This window comes from Myodes glareolus, chromosome 3 (assembly GCF_982192425.1).
Source record: "Myodes glareolus chromosome 3, mMyoGla1.1, whole genome shotgun sequence".
NCBI lineage: Eukaryota > Metazoa > Chordata > Mammalia > Rodentia > Cricetidae > Myodes > Myodes glareolus.
The window spans coordinates 16,102,801-16,127,121 of record NC_142028.1 but is presented as its reverse complement, the minus strand read 5'-3'; the positions used below and the strand labels follow the sequence as shown (position 1 = coordinate 16,127,121).

The 24,321-nt window shown below is 43.8% G+C and overlaps 2 protein-coding genes across 6 annotated transcripts in view; one reads left to right on the top strand and one right to left on the bottom strand.

Annotated features, from left to right (window-relative positions):
- The window catches only part of Atf7ip (activating transcription factor 7 interacting protein), a 104,765-nt gene extending 90,462 nt beyond the window's left edge, over positions 1-14,303 (top strand). For all 5 annotated transcript variants that reach the window (XM_085687264.2, XM_085687262.2, XM_085687263.2 and 2 more), the window contains exons 12-15: positions 954-1,106; positions 3,954-4,136; positions 6,140-6,252; positions 10,111-14,303. In XM_085687264.2, the coding sequence (XP_085543390.2) occupies positions 954-1,106; positions 3,954-4,136; positions 6,140-6,252; positions 10,111-10,530 (869 nt within the window). In that variant the 3' untranslated portion in view covers positions 10,531-14,303. The remainder of the gene's footprint in view (positions 1-953; positions 1,107-3,953; positions 4,137-6,139; positions 6,253-10,110) is intronic.
- Positions 14,304-14,752: 449 nt separating this feature from the next.
- Positions 14,753-24,321, bottom strand: part of Plbd1 (phospholipase B domain containing 1) — a 54,053-nt gene continuing 44,484 nt past the window's right edge. Inside the window, exons 7-11 of the mRNA XM_048432446.3 lie at positions 23,609-23,809; positions 23,327-23,467; positions 18,074-18,259; positions 16,669-16,775; positions 14,753-15,020 (exon numbers count right to left, since the gene is read on the bottom strand). Coding sequence (XP_048288403.3) covers positions 14,847-15,020; positions 16,669-16,775; positions 18,074-18,259; positions 23,327-23,467; positions 23,609-23,809 — 809 coding nt within the window. The 3' untranslated portion in view covers positions 14,753-14,846. The remainder of the gene's footprint in view (positions 15,021-16,668; positions 16,776-18,073; positions 18,260-23,326; positions 23,468-23,608; positions 23,810-24,321) is intronic.

Sequence of the window (24,321 nt, the reverse complement as noted above, 5' to 3'; positions counted from 1 at the left end):
TGCAGTTGAGACACTTCTCTTGTCCTCCATTGAGGCTGGCCTTGTTTGTGCTGGTGTGATGATGGCGTTTGCAATGCTAATTTTAAGACTTTCAAATTGTCATTTTAACTGCGTTCTGTTTACTTTTCTTGATAGATGGATTTGACTTTCAGGAATTCTTAAAGCAGCATGCTGGGAGGCAGAACTGGCCATGAGTTCCAGGCATCCTGCCTGCTAGCATGCTAGCCTCTTGGGGCTGCTTTCATTGCCTCACCTTTGGGTCATCCTTAATTCTCCCAATCTAAAGTACATTGTTCTATTGAGACAAGCTGAATGAACCTCACTTATGGATAATGTTTTAGTGAGAAATTCCACAGTATGGAAATGAATGAGGCTCATATTCTTCCCAACTTGTCTGAGTGTTCTTCTCATATTAGGGTTGACTGAGATATAGACAGTTATTTTGTAGGCCATCAGAGATCCTTTTTGATATTTTAAGCCTTTGTACTTTAAGAAACAAATAGTGCTGATGACTATCCATTTATATATGAATCTAAACAACTGTGGGCAGTTAAAATTCAAAGTCAGGGGAAGCCATCAGTTCAGTGTCCAGACATTCTTTGTCCAGAAGAATGTCTTTGATACAGGAGTACAAATGTCTATACAAGCATTTTAACAATGAAGGCATTCTAGTCAGTCTGATATATTAAATCTAGAAGGTTCTTACATTGAAAAATGAAACTATTCCTTTAAAAGTGTGAACTGGAATCTGCTAAGAAGCACCGGTGAATTATTTAAATAGCTTCTGACCAGATTTTCAAATCAGCAAAAATCTACATAATGTGAAAAGAAAGTTGTTGCTGAAGAGGGAAATTTATGTGTAGGTGACAAGCAAAGAAGTGTCCGAGTTAGAAGTCAGGCTGTGCTGCCTTGTGGTGCCTGTCATCAACCACATATTATGTTTTCATGAGCAGAGCCCAAGAAGCCTAGTCATCCTGCGCCAGCCATGAGCACTTCTCAGCCCATGCCTCGGCCGCTGCAGCCCATTCAGCCAGCACCACCTGCTCAGCCATCTGGAGTGCCGACAAGTGGGCCATCTCAGACGACCATCCACTTACTGCCTACAGGTAGGCTGCCAAGTCACCAAGCAGGAACCTTAGTTTGTGTATAGGACACTGGTTAAGGAATCCTGGGAAGAATTCAATGAAATCTTAAGAACAATGCTTCTTACTTTCAAGAGAATGCTTGTGACCTGGCTTTGCTCACAGCCCTAAGGAACAGCACAGATAGACAATAATTATGACACTTTCCTATGTCGTTGTCCTCAGCTGCTCAGAAGAGCAGAAATCATCTACCTCTTTGGAAAAGCTGTTTGTAATGTTTTTGTTCTGGATATAACCAAGAAATTTCAGTGGTGGTCATATATATACATGCATACTTATATATACACGTATGTATATATTATGTATGTAAATAACCTGGGGTCTTAAGCTTGCTAAATAAGCAATCTGCCACTGAGGCAATGTTTGAGGCTAGTTTTAACCCACCTCCCATACTATCAAGAAGTCCATGCTAAGTTTTTGCCTGCTACATTTCAAGAGTACGTAGCCTAGTTCAAAGTCAACCAAAGCAGTATGGCTTCTTCCAGGTTTGGTTATTGCTCAGAGATTTGACTGCAGAGTGCTTCCATAAGCACTCCACTGAGTAAGGATGACTGAGCTAAATGTCATTTCAGCCATGAAAGTCAGAGTGCCAGAATATAATTAGTGAATAAATGGGATATTTTCTAGTGGTTCAGCGACTCATTTGTTAACCTTTGAAATTGTTCTTTGGTGTGGCCTGTGAATGCTGGTTAGTGTGCACTGTGCATCTTTTCCCTTTCAGAATCTTGATGTCATCTCATGTTTGTCACTTCAACTGCAGTCTATTATTCTGCTGTCATTTCTAGCCAAAAATACATGCTTTTGTGACTATTTCTGGTCTAGATGTTTATGCTGCTTTTTATATTTAAATGCCATTTTTCTATCTAAATATAGCTACTATTGCATTCAACCCTTAGCAATCTGTGTCTCTTTAACTTTGATCCAAGGTGATATTGACAGTTACCTATTTTACAGTGTGGAGTGAAGTGTCCTTACGCAAGCAGATACATTGGCAGTTGTCAACAGATCCAATAATTAGTTCAGAAGGCTCTCACAAGAGAGTCAAGGCATGAGGGTCTTTAGGAGCTGTGTGTGTGTGTGTGTGTGTGTGTGTGCGCGCGCGTGCACTAGAGAGCATAACCCAGGCCCCCCACATACTGCTAGGCAAGTATCACCACTTATCTGAGAAGACTTTAGTAAGGGAGCCTTTATATCGTTCTTAAATATGTTTTTCTCCACATTGATTTTCTTATAGAATCCATTGTCTCCATATGGAAGTAAATTTATTGTTTTCAGTTATGCTTGAATTCTAATTCAGAGTCATATTAACAAGAAAATATCAATACTTTAAAAAGTCACCATTATTGTGGCCTAGGGATTTGTCTCTGATAGAACAATTGTCTAGGATTTCCTTTGAATAACATTGTTCAAGGACATGCTTTTAGAACATAGATTAAAGGAGAGAAGGAGAGACATGCTGTGGAATAATCCTCTGTACACTCTGTGAATATATGTTGCTATGATTGTTTAAAAACAAGCTGACTGGCCAGTAGCTAAATCGGATAAACTTAGACAGGGAAGCTGGGAGAGGAACGCTTAACCCACAGAGAAGGGACAAAATGTAAATTATCATGACCAGCCAAAGACATAGGTAGATTATTTTTTTAAAGTAAATTGCAATACTCAGCCAGTTTTATGAACTATAGAAATGTGGATTGAACATCAGGTAAAGCCACTCGCTGCCAAGCATGACAGCGTGACTTCAGTCCTTGGCTCCCATATAGGAGAGGAGAGAGCCACCGCCCCAAAATTGTCATCTGATATCACACGTGCCCACAAAAAGTAAAACGTAAAAAAAGACATTCAACTTTTTTATAACTTTTTAAAACTGATTTACAAAATGTAGCTTGCAGTCAGGCTTTGATTTGGACAGTGGCATCCTCAGAAAAGAACTCATATGGCAGGGGAGAGAGTAGTTCCATATTCCCTGAAACAGACAGACAAACTCATCTTTTCCCAGCTTCACACACAGCTTCACCAGTGTCCAGAGGCCTATGCACTGGAGCAGGAGCAGGGGCTAAATGACGGTACATGTTTACTAATAATGGGTCAAGAATTTACACATGGAAAGATAAAAAGCTGCCTTCTAAGTTTCTAAAATAATACATGCTCATGTGCAAGCCACCCAGCAAGTTTCCAGAAACATGGGTGTGTGGCTGATTCATAGTCTCTGGTGCTTTGAGGTGAGTGAAAAAGGACCAAGCCAGCAGAGTTGATAGTTGGCTTGGTCAGGCAAGAGAGCCTGTTCAGTCTGTCAGGTAGAGAAGCAGGCTTGGTGCAGGAAGAATGAAGCGAACTTCATCAGCCATCCATCCGTACAGTATCGGCCATAGGTGTGCTTGAAGAGCAGAAGCTAAACTAGGCCCTGGAACAAAAGTCCCTCCTACAAATAACACAGTGTGGGGACCCCTCCCCACCCCCCGCCTGAGGCCATAACCTCCTTTATGTAGTAGTATTGGGTACAGCCTGTTCTTTGAGCTAGGCCAGTTTGTTTGTCTTCAGTCTCCTGATTTGATGAGTCTGGCTGGGTGTTGATGATTGCTTCAGCTGAGCTTGTTCCTTATTGCTATAGTTAGCTCAGCTAGACAGAAACACCTGGAGTGGGGAAATGCATGTATTTGGCCCAGGGGACTGGAGGAAGGGCTTGAGGTATCTGTACATGGTTCTGACAGCCTGTCTCCCATGGTCAAATTTTGTGTAATGGTAAATTTTATGTTGTCTTCTTACATAGAATTGACTAGATTCTTGTTATGTTTTATTGGCTTCTATTAGCTCCAACCACCGTGAATGTAACACATCGTCCAGTAACTCAGGTGACCACAAGACTCCCTGTACCAAGAGCTCCCGCAAATCACCAGGTGGTTTATACAACTGTGCCAGCACCACCAGCTCAGGCTCCCCTCCGAGGAACCGTTATGCAGTCTCCTGCTGTTCGCCAGGTCAACCCTCAAAATAGTAAGAGGCTCTTTTTTTCTATGTGTCTTTGAAGTATGAGTACTGATCCATACTGACATTGGATTATCATACTAAGGGACATACTGAACAACGCACTTGCGTGGTATGGTTAGTAACGATGAAGTGCATTGGAAATTGCTGCTACTGGAGATTTAAGTGATTTTATAGCAAAAATTATAATGATGTGAGGTAATTAGTTCAACTTAGCCATTCCACTATGTGTGCTTTTCTCAAAGCACCACAAGCATATAGTTTTATCTCTTAAAATGAATTTTGAAAAATATTTATATTTTTTTTTCCTCCCTTATTTATTTATTTACTGATAGTCTTAATATGTAACTCTGACTGGCCTGGAACTCACAGAGCTCCACCTGCCTCTGCCTCCTCGCAAGTGCTAGGATTAAAGGTGTGCATCACCACATCCAGCCCTTATGATTAAAAGAGAGGAATTGGACATGTATACAGTAGAATTTATAGTCTTTATATTGTCTTCAGTATAGCTTTGTTAATGGCCTATATTAATAGCGCCACATTTGATATTTACTAATGTTTTGAGACAGTGTCTCCCTGTCTATCCTTGCCTGGGTGGAAGCTTGCTGTGCTGTACAAGCCGACCTCACGCTCACCGAGGTCTGCTCACTCCTGCCTCCTGCTTGCTGAAGTTTTAAGGCATGTACTTTATGCCCTGCTCTTAATAATCGCCATCTATCCAAATCAGAGTTGGAATAAGTTGTGACTTACCCAGAAAAGGGATGTCATGGCAAAAGGGTAGTCTCTGTTGACAGTCTTAAGGGTCTGGAAGGCGACTGAAGAAATTAAAGGAAGGAAATTTAGAGGTTAAGCTGTGACTGTAGCCCTTCTGTATTAGATACTCTGTATTCATAGCATAGAATATATGTCCTAATAGTAGAATATAGCATAGGGAAGATTTATAGTTAAAGCTCAGAAGCTGGGCATGAAGTGCATGCACTTGGAAAGTAGAGGCAGGAGGATCAGGAGTCATCCTTGGCCACATAATAATTTCAAGGCTAGCTTGGGCTACATGAGACCCTATGTCAAGAAGCCCAAATAAATAGACAAATAAGAATGCATAAAGTTTAAAGGAAAACAGTAAAAATGACCCATAAGTGACCTTTTCCACACTAGGAACTTTCTTCTGCCTTTCCTTATACCTCCATGTCTGTCTGCTGTCTTCACTTAACACCATCAGTGTAGGCAGTTGTTTTGATTGGATCATGGATGCGTTCTGGAGCAGCCAGGGAACCTGGCAATACTAACTTGGATCAAGTACTGAATGTCTGAAGGAGGCGACATGATTTGGAGAGTAGGTGGCTCTAAATTCCCTTGTGTTGACCCTGGGCAATGTCACAGCTGTTTTCCCAAGTGCGTCTCAGCTGATTAGCATTATATAGAGTGAAAGTGGAGAACCCCACTAACATTGGGGTAAAAAAAGATTTGTTTGTTCATGTGAGTATATGTGTCTATCCATCTGCACAGGTCAGAAAAAGATGTCAAATCACCTGGAGTTACAGGAGCTACGTGATGTTAGTGCTAGGAGCCAGACTCAGGTCCTTCACAAGAGCAGGCTGTTTGCCTAACAGCTGAGCCTTGTCTCTAGCCCCAAAGATGACTTTGATGACAGCGTCTGTCTGTGATCTTTTGAATCGTTGGCTCGAGTCTGGCTGTTGCCCACACCTGGAGAGCAGAGCCAGTGTTGTCGGGCTTTCATTTCTAGTCGTCCTTGTGAAGACTCGTGCGTTTGCGCTGTTCATGCCGCAGCATGCAGCTTGCAGTGCCACTGGAAGAAGTGTTTGTGGAATGTTTGAGTTTATGATTTCTGTGTCTTCGTGGTCGAGTCACAGCCTGGCTGACTGGAGACAGCTGGAATCGTTTTCCTCTTAATCTTTTTAGAGTTGTTTTACTAATAATGTTTACAATGCTCCAATAAGTTTACAGTGGAATTTTGATATTTCCTTTATATTCTATTTCATTTTCTTTTCCAGGTGTTACAGTTCGAGTGCCTCAGACCACCACATACGTTGTGAACAATGGACTGACCCTGGGATCAGCAGGGCCTCAGCTCACGGTGCATCACCGGCCACCACAAGTGCATACTGTAAATATCAGTGCTTGCCTTTCAGACTTCCTCAGTGACAAAGCTGTCACATCGTTCCAGACAGCATTGCCTTTTTGTTGTTGTTGCTGCTGTTTTTTGATAGTTTCTTTACCCGTGTAGCTCTGGCTGTCGCAGAACTTACTTTGTAAACCAGTCTGACCTCAAACTCAGATCGACCTGCTTCTGCCTTCCACATTCTCAGATTAAAGTGGGTGCCACCATCACCTGACTACCATTTCCTTTTTAAAAGTAATATTATCAAAGGAAGGAGATAGCTCTCTCTCCCCTTGAGTAGTTGGTTATTTTAGGGAAGTTACTCTTACACATTGAGAAAGTGTCCGGGGCCTCTGCTCCCTGAGTGCAGACAGAGCGACAGCCAGGGCTTGTTGGGTGGTAGACAGCACTTTTAACCCATTGCAAATTAAAGGGTGCTTCTTCTTTCCTTGTCTTGTGAGTTTGTACTCAGAACTACTGTATTGTCATTAGTGTATTTTAAACTATCCATTGATTTTCAGAATGCATTTTTTACAAAAGGACAGTAAATAAGGTATTTCCCTCTAAACTTACCATCAAACTAGGCCATACTGTCATGTGACAAGATTATACCTGAGTTTCAGGGGTGCTGTAGAATACATATGAATATATGTAGGATATATATGAAGAGAAATGCTGGCCATCAGAGAAGGGAGGCGGGAAGTCATAGGTGATACACATTACCTAGCAAAATGTGTTTTTACAGCATCCATAGTTGTCATTGGAGTTCATCATCTTCCCAACATGGCAATATGCTTGTTTTCACACAGCGCGCAGAGTTTCTAAAGTCTCCATTGCCCGTGTGGCAACCGATATTCACAGGCTGAGGAACCAACACAAGGCAGTGTGCTCCCTAAGCCCACACTCCCCAACACTTATGCGTGTATGTGTCTGGATGAAGCTGGTCACCTGGATTTTCTGACTTAAAAGTAGTGGAAGAGTAGTATTATGAACTGTGTCTGAGTCCCGCGACTCTAAGCCTTATTGTCTGCTGGAGCCCTAAGCATCCTATGGGGATTAGTGGTGGTGTTCCCGTTCTGCAAAACATAAAGTAACATAAATACACAAGGCTAGTACGTCATGAAGTGTTTAGTGGTGCTGTGCCCTTGCCCATAGTGCATCTAGCCCCAGCCCGATCTCATCCTTCTCGGGATCTTCCTTTGCTTCAGGTCTGGCTGTTCTAAGGTGCATGGCAGATTTGCCATTCTTGTTGTAGCTACAAAGGAATGCTTTGCTTTCTTCGGGGATTTGTAATATAGTAATAAACTAGGATGGTTTCCCCACCATAATCGACAACAGCTTTTGAGATGTTTTGCTTTGTAAATCTAGAACTCCTTATAGCTTAAATTGTTTTGCTAGAGATGTTGACTTCTAATTTTATCTACTGCTATTAAAGCTTTCAAAGTATAACCTGTATGCAGTTTCAACAGTTTCCCGTCCGTGACAGCTTTTTTCTGTCTGCGTCACTGTCTTCCTACAGCACTTGATGCATTGGTTTGTTTCCTTGGAGGCCGGTCTCCATCTAGCTCATGCTGGCCTCGAGCTCACGATCCTTTTGCCATAGTCTCCAGGCGTTGGGTTTCCAGAGGGTTCACTGGCCTGTGTAGCCACACTTGCTTATTTTAAGGGAATACCTAGTGTGATGTATTTCTTCCCAAAAACTTCAACAGAAACCCCATCTGCACTGAGAAAACAATACTCTTGTCTGGTTTTAACTGTTTTGGAGGCATGAGTGGATTCAACAAGCATAAATATTCAACATATTAGAAGGAACATGGCTGACCCCATGAGCTATAGGCAGACCCACTCAATTCCAGTGCTTTCCTAAGCCTGTGACCTCAGCCAGCTTCTCTTAGCTCTTTTTAGCTGTGTGGTTTTAATGAACTGGGATGATGGAATAACGCAGGAGGAGAGGATTCGAGGAGGGGCAGCTGTTGCTGCTGTTCTGTCAGCCTAGCCCAGCTCTCAGTGTGGTGCTCCCTTAACCGTGGGCTTTGCTCAGCTTGATTTTGTCTGTTAGCTGGTGACTCGTATATCTCTCTACATATGTGTGTATAACTTCTTTACTACTGGGAATAATGCCTTTCAGCAAAACATTCCTTGAAATCATCAGTATATGATTCACACTCTTTCCAGCTTCAGTCCTCTCTTTGTCCTTTGTGGATAGGATCTCTTCTCACAGCTCTCTTTCATTGGTGGTAGTGAGCAGAGTCCCCTTTCTGCATATTGAACTCCAACTCAACGGTGATCCCTTAGGGGAATCACATTTAAACCATGACTTGGCACTTTTGTTCTTGCAGCTTTTAGAATGACTTGTCTTAAACTTTTGACAGTTTGACTGTAATAAAACATTGGATTTAGTAGTATTTTCTTGAACCTTCACATAATCCACTAGTTTATTCAAACTATCTGTATGTCAAGGCTGCTCATTCATTCCTGGCCCCCAAGACCTGAAACACAGAAACTAAATTAACTAACTAACTAACTAATTAATTAATTAAAACACTGCTTGGCCTCTTAGCTCAGACTTCTTATTAACTAACTCTTACATCTTAAATTAACCCATTCCTATTTTGTGTATCGCCACAAGGCTGTGTCTTACCAGGTAGTTCTGGGGCATCTGTCTCCTTCAGTAGCTACGTGGCATCTCTGACCCCGCCCACTCTCTGTATCACTTCCGGCTTGGCTATATTCTGCCCTGCTATAGGCTGAAAAGCTTCTTTATTAACCAATGGTAATAAAACATATTCATAGCATATAGAGGGAACTCCCACCTCATCTATCTATATAATGAAGTACTGCTTTGCTTTGTTCTGTTTGGGTGCTGATTATCAACCTAGCGCCTTGTCTACCAGTATTTTCACTGAACTATATCCCCACCTTGAAATATATATATATTTAGACAATGTTTTGTTACATGAAGTTTGATAAGGGAGTATTAGTATGTTGCACTTGAACTCTGTTTTCTGGCTCTTTTTTGGGGGGGAAGACTGCTGTTGTCTTAGAACAGCTGTGCCAGCGATGTTTGCAGTAGATGCAGTGCTGTGCCCCATTATGTCAGCAGGTCCTCCAGGGCCTTAACCCCCTTCCAGATAGTCTTTTCTTCATGTGTCCTGTGCCAAAGGAAGTGCTAGCACTCACTCTTGTCTGTTAGCCTGCCGCCTCGCTCTGCTCATTTGCTCACCCTTTCCCTGTTGGCTGGGGGTCATCCGGACATTTCTGCATCTGTAAGGCCTCTTGTCCTTCACAGCATTGCCTTCTTCATCCAGCCTGGCCGAGAACATGGCCGGCATTATTCATCCGTGTGCTGCTGTCTATATAGGGTAGTGTGGGTCTAAAGTGAGTGTGCTTGCATGTGCTGATTCTATGTTCTATATAAAATGAGTGTGCTTCTATGTGCTAATTATATGTTATACATAATTTTTAAATGCTTTCCTAAAAGAAGAGTCTACAGTAGAGAACATTGAATTGTAAATTCTTTGTTAGTGTCAGCGTCTCTTCAGTGATTGTTTTGTCCATGAAGAGCTTAGTATTTTCTGCCTAGGAAATGTAGTTGAGCAAGTTCAGCACTGTAGTCTGGAGCATGGTTGGTTATATATCACTATATATATATAACATGATTGGTTATATATCACTATATATATATAACATGATTGGTTATATATCACAAAAATATATATATATTTTGAATAGAATTACCAAAATTGGATGTGGTGTCGGGTGGTTTTCAGAGTTCTTAATTTGAAATATTCTTTCTATGATCACTAAAGTATCTTCTAAAATGATTGTGTGATCACTAGAAATCAACACATGTCTCTTTCTTAGGAGCCCCCACGTCCTATGCATCCAGCACCCTTACCGGAAGCCCCACAGCCTCAGCGTCTGCCCCCAGAAGCCGCCAGCACTTCCCTGCCTCAGAAACCACACTTGAAGTTAGCACGAGTTCAGAGTCAGAATGGCATCGTGCTGTCGTGGAGTGTCCTGGAAGTGGATCGGAGCTGCGCTGCTGTTGACAGCTACCATCTCTATGCTTACCACGAGGAACCTAGTGCCACGGTGCCCTCTCAGTGGAAAAAGATTGGCGAGGTCAAAGCCCTTCCTCTGCCGATGGCTTGCACTCTCACCCAGTTCGTGTCTGGCAGCAAGTACTACTTTGCCGTGCGCGCCAAGGACATTTATGGACGTTTTGGGCCTTTCTGTGACCCCCAGTCCACGGACGTGATCTCCTCCTCCCAGAACAGTTAGACCTTGGAGCCTTCAGCTTCCTCTTTTCAAAGTTCCACATTTTGGGCTTGTTTTTAATCTTGTGCATGAAATTTAATGTAAAATCCACCTTGTGCAAGATCTCTTGGACAGATGAGTGTACACACTATGTTTGTTTATAACTGAAGTATAATAAATTCAGCCGGTAAAGCAAGTCTTCCCCTGAGCAGTCAAGCTTCAGGGGTTTCAAATGTAAATTGTTCTTTGCTTTAGTTACGAGGCTGGGGAATCTGTATGGGTGTTCGTGTGTCTTCTTTCTTTCTACTTTTTTGTTTAAGCTTTAAATTTCTGGGTGTGTGTTTATCACGGTGCAGTCCCCGTTTTCACTCTCGTTTACCTCTCTTCCCGTGGGAAGCAAAAGAATTTGAGGGGTTGCTGGCCCGGTTCTACCTTTAGGGGGATCTAAAAGATCAAAGGCTCCAAACAAAGCCCAAAGAAATGAAAAGAAAAAGTATTTAGCTTGTAACAGATGAATTTTAACAAAAGGAGTATTCTTTCCATAATTTCTTTGATTTCTTCTGTGTTGCTGATTAGGTAAATAATGTTGCATCTGTACCCCAAGTTTCTAATCTGGCTTCCCCATTTGTGTTGTGCCTTAGAAGCTACAGAAATACATCGGCCATATGCCTGTCCTTGTTTATTCTTTCAGCTTTCATTTTTCATTGCCGCCAAGAACGTCTCACCCTTTGTGCATTTTCAGAACCCAGTTGTGTAGGGTGTGTTTTCCTCATCTTTTATAACATCACTATATCACAAAACCCGAAAATTTGACTTCCTGTTTTCTTTTATTTTTACCCATAATCTAACTGCATTGTTTAAGAAAATTTAATGTCTATGTTGTATGTTAGAGAATCTGCAGGAGGTTGTGGTCCGTCTCATCACTTACGGAGAGCGTCCTTTCCCAGACAGTAAATGCTCATCACTTACGGAGAGCGTCCTTTCCCAGACAGTAAATGCTCACGAAAGAGCAGGAGCTCAGATCTAATTCTCCCAGACCCTTCCTGCTTTAGCCTTCACCTCGTGTGGTGGTGCCCAGTTGTGTCTGATCTCAACTTTGGATAGAACTTAGAAGCATTTCCTTGGGGTCATTTAACATAGCTCCTAGATCCAGTCAGTGCAGAGTTTCTCTTTCCTCCGCAAAGATGACAGGTGCAGGCTCACCTGTGCACGCCCAGGGAGTCCGCCAGGCACTTTAGGGTTGCAGACAAGGGAGGACGAGGGTGAGCAAGGCACTGTGGGTTGTGTGCAGTCACTTTCCAGCTCTTTCCTCCTACAGAATTTTAAGACACACTTCTGCCTTCATCAGTCCTTCTCTTTTCCTGGCATCAGATGCAGGGAGCTCCAGTCCCGTTTTGTTTTTGTGCCTTGGGTGGCTGATAACAGGAGTTGTCTAGTTGTGACGACAGGGTCTTTGGTGACTTCTCCCTGGCTTTGCTCTGTCATCTTCTGTGTGCATGAACATTTTGGTTGGTGAAGGAAGCCTGCAGTTGCCAGAGTAAATGCTCCTAACCTTCCCGTCCCAGAGAAAAAGACCACATGTGAGTCAGTTTCCCCCAAGTTCAGCATAGCTTGCCGCTGTGCAGCAGGGACTCCTTAGATCGTGATCATGATGAAGCGTGTGGTGTTAGGTAATGAGAATTCAGGAAGGAGGGAATGATTTCCTATGCAAGGTCACCTCTCTGTACCACCATGTTCTTCATCACGTGTTGTGGGAGGCACAGGGTTGGTGTCCTCAACATTACTCCTGTCTGTGTCTAGAAAAACACGCAAAATTGGTTTTACTGGCTGGTCTGCCCAATAGCCAATGGAAGTTTCCCAGATGAATATTTTTATTTATATTCACTTATCATTTTTTCTCTTGTTATTTTTTTAAATGTTTCCATAATATTATGTAATTAGGTGAAGAAAGCCCATATTTCATTGTTTTGGCTTCTACTTGGGGGTTTTTGTCAAAAAAAAAAAAAAAACTTAAATCATGGTTCTAGATGTAACTTCACTGCAGAAGGTAATTACTGAAAACTGTTTCTTCCAGATGGGAAATCAGTATGAAGAGAGACTGTAATTGTTGAGGGGAAAACACACTTTTGGATACAATCTCCTCAGATGACCTGCCATGAGGCTTCAGGTAGCAGCCACGTTGGGTTTCCTGGCATGTGCTAGGCTTTTTTCTGTGGGGCAGATGGACACTGGCTTTCTGTCTGGCTGTGTGTGTGTGAAAATGGAAGACTTTTCTGAAAGCAGCCACAGGCTTCAGCGCCCTCGGGATTTAGGTGTGTCCCAGGGCTCTGTCGCCTCCTGCTCAGAGTATCACAGAGAAGCTCAGTTGTCCATTTGGGGAGTTCACGTTTGCTCTATTTTTAGCCTGACAATACTGGTAAGTATTGCCTCACAGGGAGTCCTCTAAACTTCTGAAGTGCCATCCTGAGGTGTCGGGTGTTTGTATGGTAATGAGTAGGAATAGTCACGTTTGTTACTCTGCTTTGTCGGGACTTGCCACCCTGTTTTAAGTGTGAGCACACCTCTTTCATGTATGTTCTTGCTATTGGCATATAGAGACAACCTTGGTTGTGACCTTTAACTTGACAAGGTGACTGGCCCTGTTTCTCTAGGCTCGAGTTTTAAACTGTAGAATACTTTGTACTGTGCAGTGAAGCGTGACTATATGAAAGAAACGAGAGTTTTCTTCCTTAGAAATAACTTGCTGGGACACCATTCACCTCACAGAGAGGTATCGTCCATGAACCCCCACCCATGTGCAGATAAGGGAATTTCAGGCACATCTCTGTGGTACTTTCTTTACACGCAGGATGGATGTTCTTGTTGCTTGCTCCATTGTGTTAAACATCCTCCAAATTACCACTTGGTGTCAATGCTGCCTGGAGGCATTTCACTTCCCCTGCGTTTCCCAGTACTGTGTAGGATGTAAAATGCTGTGTGTGTGGCATCTTCTCACTTCCTGATGCTGCTATCTCACCCCGTAGGTACCACAAAGACAGCCTTCCAAGTCCCCGACTTGTCCTTAGGCCATTCAGTATCCTCGTTTTTTTCCTGCTTCCCTCTAGTTGGGTCACATGTTTGGTTCTCATGGAAATACACAGGTCCTTGTGCATAGGTGATAACTGGGCAGTAGTGTGATTCTGCCTGCCTTAATCATTTTCTGGGAAAATGGCTTCAAAGAGATATTTGAGGGGCACACAGTTACCATGAGGGGTTTGTCAGTGTAGGAGCCTTACCAAATTCTTAAACCTCATCCCCTTGAGCCAGCTGAAAGGGAGTAGCTGAAGACACACCGCTCTCATTTTCAAATGATTCTAATCATGTTCGAACTTTTATTTTTGTGTTTTTTTATGTAGAGACAACTGAGTACCTATCATTTAAATATTTAAATGGATATTCCCCCTTTTTCCTTTTGTAAATAAGAGAATTAAGCAATCAAACACCTGGAAATCCTAGCTTGAGAATTTTATCAACAATTTCAAACATAATGTAAAAATAAGCCCCTTGCAGGACAACTTGCATTCTGATTTTTGTTCATTACGGTTGGATGTGTAAATAATAAAATGATGTAAGGCCTTCCTGGGGTCTCATTAACTGGGCTGAAGCAAGTTGCCCTATTTTCTATTAGGTTTTGAAAGTTTTCATTTTCTTTCCTACATGTATAGTAGAGTGCTGTCTGTGTAAGTGTTAACTGTAGTGGGGATTTGTCCAGCAAGCCTGAAATTTGTACTCTGAAATAAATGATTGGGTTTTTAACATTCTGAGTACTCCAGTTCATTCCGAGAGTTTTCGGCTTGTGTGTGTGTTTCTTTGCTCAGATTCACCCTGTGCTCACTGTTCAGTGTGTCTTATTTAACCTATTTGGCAATTCCCTGGCACTTGCTGTGTAGACCCGCTACCTGTTTAGATAGGGATCACAGAAGGGATCGCAAAGTGCCTCCTGTTTGGGCTTTGCTGTTGGTATTGGCCAACGGGAAGGAGAACAAACATGGGAGGTGCAGGTGTCTTAAAATGGCTTGTGCCTGAAAATGACGCTCATCTTACCTCAAGCTCAGTTGGAAAGAGCTTTTGGTTATACCATGGCTGTGGTGGGATCTGCAGGTGAGGAGGGGAGGATGGGATCTACTGTCCTTTCATGTGTTCATTTCGCTCTCCACCGTGGAGGAAATGGTTTTGCTGTAAAAAGCCAAAAATCTGGGAAATGGAAGGGAATTTAATATTTTTTTTATTAAATGTACAGATGGGAAAATAGAGCTAAATAATGCCTTTGGGGTCATATTCACAGCGTCCTTCTCCATCCTTCACTGTTTCAAAATTGGTTTCATGGTAATAAAATCAAAGTCATAGACTTCCGGCATCCCCGCATGAAGAGTTTTGTTGAACCGATTCCAGCTAAAGGCAGGAAGGCCACCTTGTACTGTGGGACCACTGATGGCATAGGCTGTGTACTTAGACGCAAGGAAGATGTCTGCCACCTGGAAAAGAGAGGACAACATTTTAAAAGACCATCTGGAACTTGTGTAGTCTTCGTCTCCCTACTCAAGGGCACATTACAAGCCTTTGCGACAGTTTCCTGGGAGCTGCATCCCTTCCTTGACATGTGCTTCTGTACCCATTTAGCATCCAAATGGGATTTGACTAGGAGAGCAGCATAGACACAAGCTCCGCAGTGGATGGCCAGTTCAGAATTGTAGCCCCACAAGCTTCATTAAAATCGCTTTAGTGTTTCCACGACTCGGTTTTCTTCTTCAGAAAGTGGACTCGTGCCTGTTCTTCCTAGATCAAAGTACGTGTTACTGGGAGTAACAAGGACCTAAAGCCAGCAAATCCTCAGCAGAAGCTGCTGTTAATTAGGGCAGCAACAAGGGTTCTAAAGGATGAGCCACACACTCCAAAACACCTGACTCTGGGATAGAAGCGTATCTAGCGTTAGAGGGCAAAGAACGTGATGTATCTGAAGTAGCTGGAAGACAATATATGTTAAGCTTTTTCTGGCAACAGCATCTGGCAGATGGTAGCTTGACTTTGGTTCTTCCATACAGGGTAACAGAGACGATTTTCTGCATGTTGTCTGAGACAAATGCAGCACTTCCCATACACTTTCCTCTTGAAAGTGTCAATAACATGGAAAAGGAACAACACATGTTGGGGCTCCCTGGTGCCACTTTCCTCTTTGTTACCTGAGTTGTACAGCATGGAACACCCTTAGCACTGAAGTCTTGCCTTCACACGCCTGGCTGGAAGGGAGAGCTAGGACTCAGGCTCTGGAAAGCATCTCCCACGGGAAGGATGTCTGATAGTGAAGGCAAGTGTACGTGGTGTGGGAGCTTCTATAGTTCATTTTAGTAGTCAAAGAGATGAAAGCTGCAACTTGAAGCTCAAAGGCCTAGTTTATGTATGGGAAGGTCTGGAGCAGCCTGCTCTCAAGAAAAAGGCCAAGTTTGTGGCCTCCACTGGTCTCTGGTGGTTTAGGACCTTCCATGGTGGCAGTCTATCAACATGCTGTTAGCTGGATTTTGTTATTGGCCACATGAGCAGTCTTCATTCTGCTGCAAAAACCTGAAGTGCTTTGGTCAACTGGGCTAAAACATATTCCGTAATTCATGTTTAATATAGAACCACAGAACTCTCAGTAAGATGGTTCTTTGGATTTAGGGCCATTATAAAATGTTACTATGCTATGATTGTACACATTTTAAAATGAATTTTAAAAGATTTATGTGTATGAATATTTTGTCTTCTTGTGTGTATGTGCACTACACACATGCAGTGCCAGTGGAAGCCAGAAGAGGGCATTGAATACCCCAGAACTGGAGTCCAGATGGTTCTTAGCCAGCATGTCAGTTCAGAGAATCAAACCTTGGTTCCCTGAAAGAGCAGTCAGTTCTCTAAAGCATCTCTCCATCCCTATGAATACACTTATAAATAACTAGAGCTCTTCTAGATGTGGTGAGGGTTTTGAAGATGATCCTTCACTATATAAGGTAAATTCTGCTATCTATAGGAACAGTCTACTTCCTGAATTTCATATATATGTTTAGAGACATTGGGTTTTATACCACAAAAAATCTGTAGCCTAACTCCTCATTAGAAGTAAATTGGAAAGCAAGGTATGTGAGTTACCTTGGTGTCGTAGCAACCTCCAGGACTTGGATTGGCTTCATTCAGGTCCTCACGACAGCAGATGGTATTGCAGGGATCACCCTTACTGTAGGGGTCCTTTTTGTAATCTAGGAGACACAATGATGGGGAAAGAACAGGTGTTGTTTATTCTGAGATCTACTTATCCAAAGTAAAAGTTTGGATCTGTTCATGCCTGAATCATTAAAGATTGTGTTTGACAGGGTGCCCCAGCTATGGTGGTTTAAGAGAAAATGACCCCCAAAGGAAGTGACATTATTAGTAGGTGTGAAGTAGGAAGAAGTGTATCTCTGTTGGGGTGGGCTTTCAGGTCTCTCTTGCTCAAGCTTCCCTAGTGTGACGTGGAGACCACTTCCTGTTGTCTGCAAGATGGAGACTCTCAGCTACTTATCCAGTACCATGTCTGCCTGCACACTGCCATGCTCTACACCATGATGATAATGGACTAAACCTCTTAACTGTAAGTGAGCCGCCCCAATTAAATATTTTCCTTTATAAAAGTTGCCACGATCACGGTGTCCTTTCACAGCATTAGGAACTCAACTAAGACACTAGTCCGACCCTCTTCCCAATACAGGCATTGCTCTAGGTTTGCTCTAGGGAATGATAAGCTGCAAATCCTTTGTTCCAGGCCCAGCTGACTCAAGAATCCCAGGGAGAGCAGAAAGAAGAGATAAGATACATGTGAGTCACCATTTCCCAGCAGATGATAAACAAATTAGCCTTGGAGAGTCTTCATCAAAAGAAAGCATTTATGAGTATTTTAGCTGCTTTTGTCCTTGGGAATTCCGCTGGCAGGAGGTCGAGAGGTGTTAAGGAAAAGGGCCCTCCCTATATGGATCATTTCCTTTATGTTTTACATGCAACTGTTTGGTGTGGGGGGTGGTCAGGTAAAAACAGTCTGTAGAGTTATATACATACATACATGTGTGTGTGTGTGTGTGTGTGTGTGTGTTTATATACACCCACAATTTCAACATTTGCAAGGAGAGGACAGGATCAAGAATTGAATTTGTGTCTGCTTAAATGTGTGTATGCACATAAGCATGTCATGATGTGCCTGTGGTGGTCAGAAGACAAACTGTGGGAATCCTCTTCTTGCACTGTGAAGGACTAGGGAATTGAACTCAGGCTAATAGGCTTGGCAGCAAGTGCCTTTCTCTGCTGGACCACACTGCCAGCCTTTCAAAAGTTCTCTGAGATTTTATAAAGGAGGCAAATGTTCTATTTGTTCAACAATATGTGTACAGCATTAATAGTATCCTGAATACTGAATGGATAACTTCTTATAATTCCTTCTAGAACAAGATGATAAACTTACATAGATTATTCTGTGGGGGGAGGAAAATAGTTGTGAAGAATGGCTCTTGAGAAATGTGCTACGTACTATTGTATCGCATGATGTATTTCATGGAAGCCTCATCAGTCACTTTCCCTTGGTCACGCCTGAAGATTTTGGCTCGTGGAGCTAAGTCGTAAGAGTAGTCCAAGCCAAGCTTCTGAACCAACAGTGGGTAGCCACTCCAATTGTAGATCTTCTCATGGAAAGGGATGTTGTAGGAAGGCCAGTATCCTGATAAGGAGTGGAAGAGAAAGATGGGGTTGAACAGAGAGAGGGAGACGGGAAGAGAGGGGAACAAAACACAGAGGTTATTGAATAATAGTATATTTGAGACTTGCCACATGTGTAATTACAATGAAGCAGCATATGAATTGAAGCTGAGAAAAGGAACCTGCCGACCAGTAGTCCCTCTAAACTCCCTGAGGTGGACTGCCTCTAGATTACTGTAGGGGAAGAAGAGTCGGAGAGGTTTTTGATTCTCACCCCGAGTTATTAGTGCAATCTAGAATGTAGACAATAACATTATTCTCCAGAGAGCAGAAAAAGCAAAGGATGATGTAATATTCTGGGGAGCAGCCTGAAGTCCACGTGGTGAGCCTGGTGCCCACTGAGGACAGCAGACACTAATCACACTGACGGAAACACAGCACCGACATCAGAAAACACAAGTTCTAGCTAAGTTCCTGGATGAAAGCTGAGGTCTCAGGCACCTCAATCCACTTCTTCCTTTTGTGAGAACAGAAGCGAAGGGAGTGCCTATGATGAGTGGGTATGGGGGTGGGGTGTTGTCTTTCCCATTCCAGCAGGCTGTTAACTTCCAGGACAGCTAGCTGTTGGCATCCAAAATTTGCGCATCAAGTCACTAAGCATTAGACATGTAGCACAAGTCTAGGAACATCGCAGCTTACGCTGGTCTAGGTTATTACCGACAGGACCATCAGTTAAAATGAGGGTGTCCCTAGCCACTATGGAAACCCATATGGAGGTTTCTCAAAACCAGCTGTGACGTGCTCCAGCTGTAGAGCTCCTGGGAGTGCACACAGGACATGTTTACTGTTTATTGTCGGTAGCCAATAGAAGCAACCCATTGTCCAGCAGTGAACGCGTCGATGCAGACAGTGCGACATTCCGCCACAAAGAAATCTGCAGGGAAGAGGGTGGGTCTGGAGATGGTCACAGGCAGGGGAGTGAGCCAGACTCGGACACATGCACATTTCCTCCTGTGTGCTTTATAGTTAGGTTCAAAAGTAGAACGGAGACGATGTGGACAAATGAAGGGACCTAGCAGGAAAGGGATGGAAGGAGGGAGCAAGGGGAGAGTATGGGGGGTGGATGAGCTCAAAGTGCATGACTGACTTGGAGGAAACGTCTTTATGAAGTCCTCCACCACATACAGTGAGTCTACTTCAGTTCTAAAAATTAGGGAGTCGTTTCTCACTGCCATGTTCTCTTGGCCCTTGTGTGTTGTCCTTTTTTTACTCTTGTGTGGGAATCTCCTAATCCAGGGAGAAGCTACAGAGACAAAGCAAATGTTTAACCTTGCAGGGGCACAGAGCCAGCGCCAGGAAGAGTGGAGATAAGGACAGCACTGAAACTAACAGGTAAAAACAGACTTGTTGCTAGGCCGGACTGTCACAGAGACTCAGAAGTGAACGCCGCCTGGACTCAGAGCCTGGCTCCAGCATTACTAGGATATGTGACCAAGGACAAATCATTCACCTCTCTGTGCTAATGTCTTCATCTTTATAATGTTAACGGTACTTTTCCGGCATCTGCGGTATTTTGAACGAGCAATGCTCCCCTTAGGCTTGTGCCTTTGAACACTTGGCTTCCTATTGGTGGTGCTGTCTGGGGAAGTCGTGGGACCTTTGAGAGATGCAACCTTGCTGGAGGAAGTGCATCAGTGGGGGTGGCCTTTGAGGGTTTATGTTCTGGCCCCACTTCCCCTCTGCTTTGTCTGCCTCCTGCCCGTGGCTGAGGATGTGTTCTGTCCGTTGCCTGCCCCTGCAGCCTGCTGCTGTGTCTCCCCAGCCACCGTGGTCTCTCCCTCTGGAACCAGCAGCCAAAACAAGCGCCTGTGTAAGCGACTTTTGATCATGGTGCTTATCACAACAAAGGTAACTGATCCAGTATCACACAGCGATCCTTCCTTTTAAAGGATCGTTGTAGATGCTAACTGTGTTCAGGCAGCTGTAGTACTTACAGCAGTGCCGGTCTCGGCGATAAATTAATTGTTGGTAATAGTATAGGAACAGCAGCCTCAAAAACCAGTCTCTGTTACCTTCACAGTCTCATAAGGCCTCATTGACAAAAGCATTTACTACAGAAGTGTGTGTATTCCCAGATCACCCTGGTGATGTTTAAGCACTACCATCCCCTTTTGTAAGCATGATTTCAATCTCAGTTGCCGCCTGGCTCTTAAAGGCAGCTCTCCCCCCGGCCCCCCTTTTCTTCCATAACCCTCTAAATAAACTAACTTTTGAAAAAGAAGAAGAAGAAGAAGAAGGAGAAGAAGGAGAAGAAGAAGAAGAAGAAGAAGAAGAAGAAGAAGAAGAAGAAGAAGCAGCAGCAGCAGCAACACTGCTTCCATCCCAGAGCTGCTTTCTAAGGCTGAGTTTTTTTTCTTTTTGGTTTTTTTTTTTGTTTTGTTTTATAATTTGAAGAATGGCTACACAGTATCTTTATTTAAGAGCATCTCCTATTTCTTCCTGAGCCTTTATCCTCACAGCAGAATGTTTAGTATAATGCTTCTCTGAACCTTCTCTGTAAAGATCAAACATCAGAACAGAGAAGAGGCCCAGAAGGGTGGCCAGAGCAGTGGTTCTCAACCTGTGGGTCACAACCCCTTTGCGTGTTGCATGCCAGGTATTTACACTATAATTCAGAAGAGTCACACAATTTCAATTATGAAGTAGCAACAAAACAACTTTATGGCTGGGGGCTGGGGGTCACCGCCACACAAAGAACTGTCTTAAAGGGTCTCTGCCTTAGAAAGGTTGGAGAATCAGTGGCCTAAGGGGACCTGGGGACATTTTCGTTTGTAGTGTCACCACTGCTAAGTTACCCAAGCTATTGTCAATGTCCCTTGTTAAACTCGGCAGGTCTCCCCCATGCCCAGAAAAAATAATCCATGAAAGCAGAAGGGACGGATTGGGAAGAGGAAAGAGATCGGTGAGGGTGGGGGTGGGGAGGTGTGGGGGAGTGCTGAGGGAGAGGGTGCTATAAAAACACGCATCTGTGTAAGATGGCATAATCAATCTATTGTTGTACACAATCAGTGTATACTCTGTGTAAGATAGCATAATGAATCTATTCTTGTATACAGTATATACCAATGAACAAACTTTTTAAAAAAGTCATTGTAGGAAAGTGGCAAGTGTTGATAAAGTTTCGTCCTGGTGACCTGACCACAGGACTGAGACTCGCAGTAAATCTTGCCTCTTTTAAGTCACTGTCATGTGATTTGTCACAGAGACAAAAACAAATGACCATCGTGATAAGCAGTGTCTTTGTGAGGGGATAAAGACAGAAGGCCCCCAAGCCCATTTTTGCAGATTTGGGTTTTTTTTCCGACTAAATTAGTTTAGTTTGGATCACATTTTCCTACTGGGTAACTTAGCACCAATAACTAATTGGTAACCAGAGCAATAACTTTGGCTTCCGAGCTCTGAGATCTTAAAATAATCGGCAAGTATTGGTGGGGCCACCGCACGGTTCTGACTTACATGAAGAGAGCAGGGCTGGCGAGAATGGGTCATTTACCTGAGATTTTGGGGAAGCCAAGATTCAATCCCTCGGCTTCGTCTGTCTGGGCAGTACCCCTGATGACCAAAGCCACGGTTTCGGACCCCTCCCACTACCGGTTCCCTCTTTAGTAAGGTTCTCTTAGGCCCAGTACTTCAGACCTTATTCGGGTTCTACCATTCTGGACTCATGACCTTTGCTATAAGTCCCTCCAGAGTTAGTAGAGAAGCTATTTGTAATTGTTGCTTTTCCCGCCTGAGTCAGAGCAACACCCAAAAACTGTGCTGAGCAGAACTAAAAACTCAGCCTCTCGAATTAAAGAAAGAGATCATTGTTAGGGCTGTTAGAAGTCAGAGGGTCATGTGTCTGACAGGTGTCCCAATCTCCCATGAGAGAGTGAGGTGCCTCTCATGTGTTGTGCTGAATACAGTAATTCTGTACCAGGAAAACTGACAAAACCATTACCTACTCTCACACAGACATCCCCGTCACACACAAGTCACCTTACACAAACATCTCTGTCACACACACTCACCTCACACACACATTCCCCTCACACATAGTCACCTCACATACATCCCCGTCACACACAGTCACCTCACACACATCCCTGTCACACACAGTTACCTTACACTCACATCCCTGTCACACACTCACCTTACATACATCCCTGTCACATACACTCACCTAATACATCCCCGTCACACATACTCACCTCACACAATCCCCATCACACACACTCACCTAACACTCACATCCCCATCACACACACTCACCTCACACACATCCCCGTCACACACACTCACCTAACACTCACATCCCCATCACACACACTCACCTCACACACATCCCCATCACACACACTCACCTCACACACATCCCCGTCACACACACTCACCTAACACTCACATCCCCATCACACACACTCACCTCACACACATCCCCGTCACACACACTCACCTCACACACATCCCCGTCACACACACTTACCTCACACACATCCCCGTCACACACTCTCACCTCACACACACATCCCTGTCATACATACTCACGTCCCTGTCACACATACTCACCTCACACACACACTCACCTCACACACACATCCCTGTGACACAGACTCACCTCACACACACATCCCTGTCACATATACCTCACACACATATCTCTGTCACACACAGTCATGGTTAGTTTTTGCTTTCAGAGTCATACAACCTGGAATCAGGTTGGCTGGTGTGTGTGTCTGCATTCATAAGTCATTTATCTTAGCGGATGTGGGAAGAGAGCCTGGCGGTGAGTGACTTCGGACCCTGGACTACAGAAGAAGAGAAAGCTGAGTAGGGGTGCGATTTCATTCTGCTTTTGACTCCAGAGGTGAAGGTTCGCTGCTTCAAGGTCCTGCCTTGCCTCTTCCACCATGATGGAATGTAACATGGAATTGTGAGTAAAATAAACCTTTCCGCACCTAAGTTGCTTTTCTCTGAGTAGCACAAGAGCAGAAATGAAGCCAGGATGCACAGATAGGCTCACAATCCCAGCAGGCTGGGAAGATGGTACCTTTTTTTAGAACGTCCGTTTGTTCCGAATATTCTACGTATGTAGGAATTTGCTCCACGATATATAGAGTGCCTTTGCCAAGGCTTTTCTTGATGGCCACCTTCTTCAAGTCCAGGACCATGTACTGATTGTTGTAGGTACCTGCAACATTGGGAGACACAAGGGCAGCATGGAGATGCCTCGCCTGGCTAACTGGTTGATAATCTCAACTGATTAATAACGGCAAAGCTTCACTAACACAGGCGCATGCCTTAGGGTTAACACACAGAGAGACCTACTTACCAGAGTTGTACTTTGAAAAGATCTCTGCCCAGTCCTTACCGCCGACTGCCATCATGTTGGCCACGCGGACTCTTTGCCAGGCCAGGAGAGACTCGGGGACCACGAACTTCAGCAGGGTTTTATTATATACACTGTTGGTGGTCTGTAGCAGTACAAGGCCACTGCTAAGAATGTAGAAGTCATCCAGAGACTCCAAGAACCCTAGAGGAAAGGCAGATGCACAGGCTGTTACATGTGCACATGGTCCACACAGTCACCATCAGCACAGTGCTTTGTTACATATGCTGCGGGGCTGGCGAAGCCGCGGCTTTGGTTTTCTTTTCCCTGCAGCAGCCCCTCCCAGCTTTGGCACAGCTACTCTGTTTGCAGCCTGGTAGCGCCTGTAAACCTCACTGCAGACCAGGACCACTTGTTTGTTTCCCAGCCACCCAGACCCGAAATAATCACGCAGAAACTGTATAATCACAACACAGCTTGACCAATAGCTTAGGCTTCTTATTAACTAACTCTTACATCTTAAACCCACCCGTTTCTATTAATCTAAGTATTGCCATGAGACTCATGGTTTACTGGTAAGGTTCTGGCTGGCTGCTGGTGTCTTTCTCCTTCGGCAGCTACATGACGTCTCTCTGACTCCGCCTACTCTCTCTGTATATATCTCTTTCATCCTGGCTATATTCTGCCCTGCTGTAGGCTGAAGTAGCTTATATACT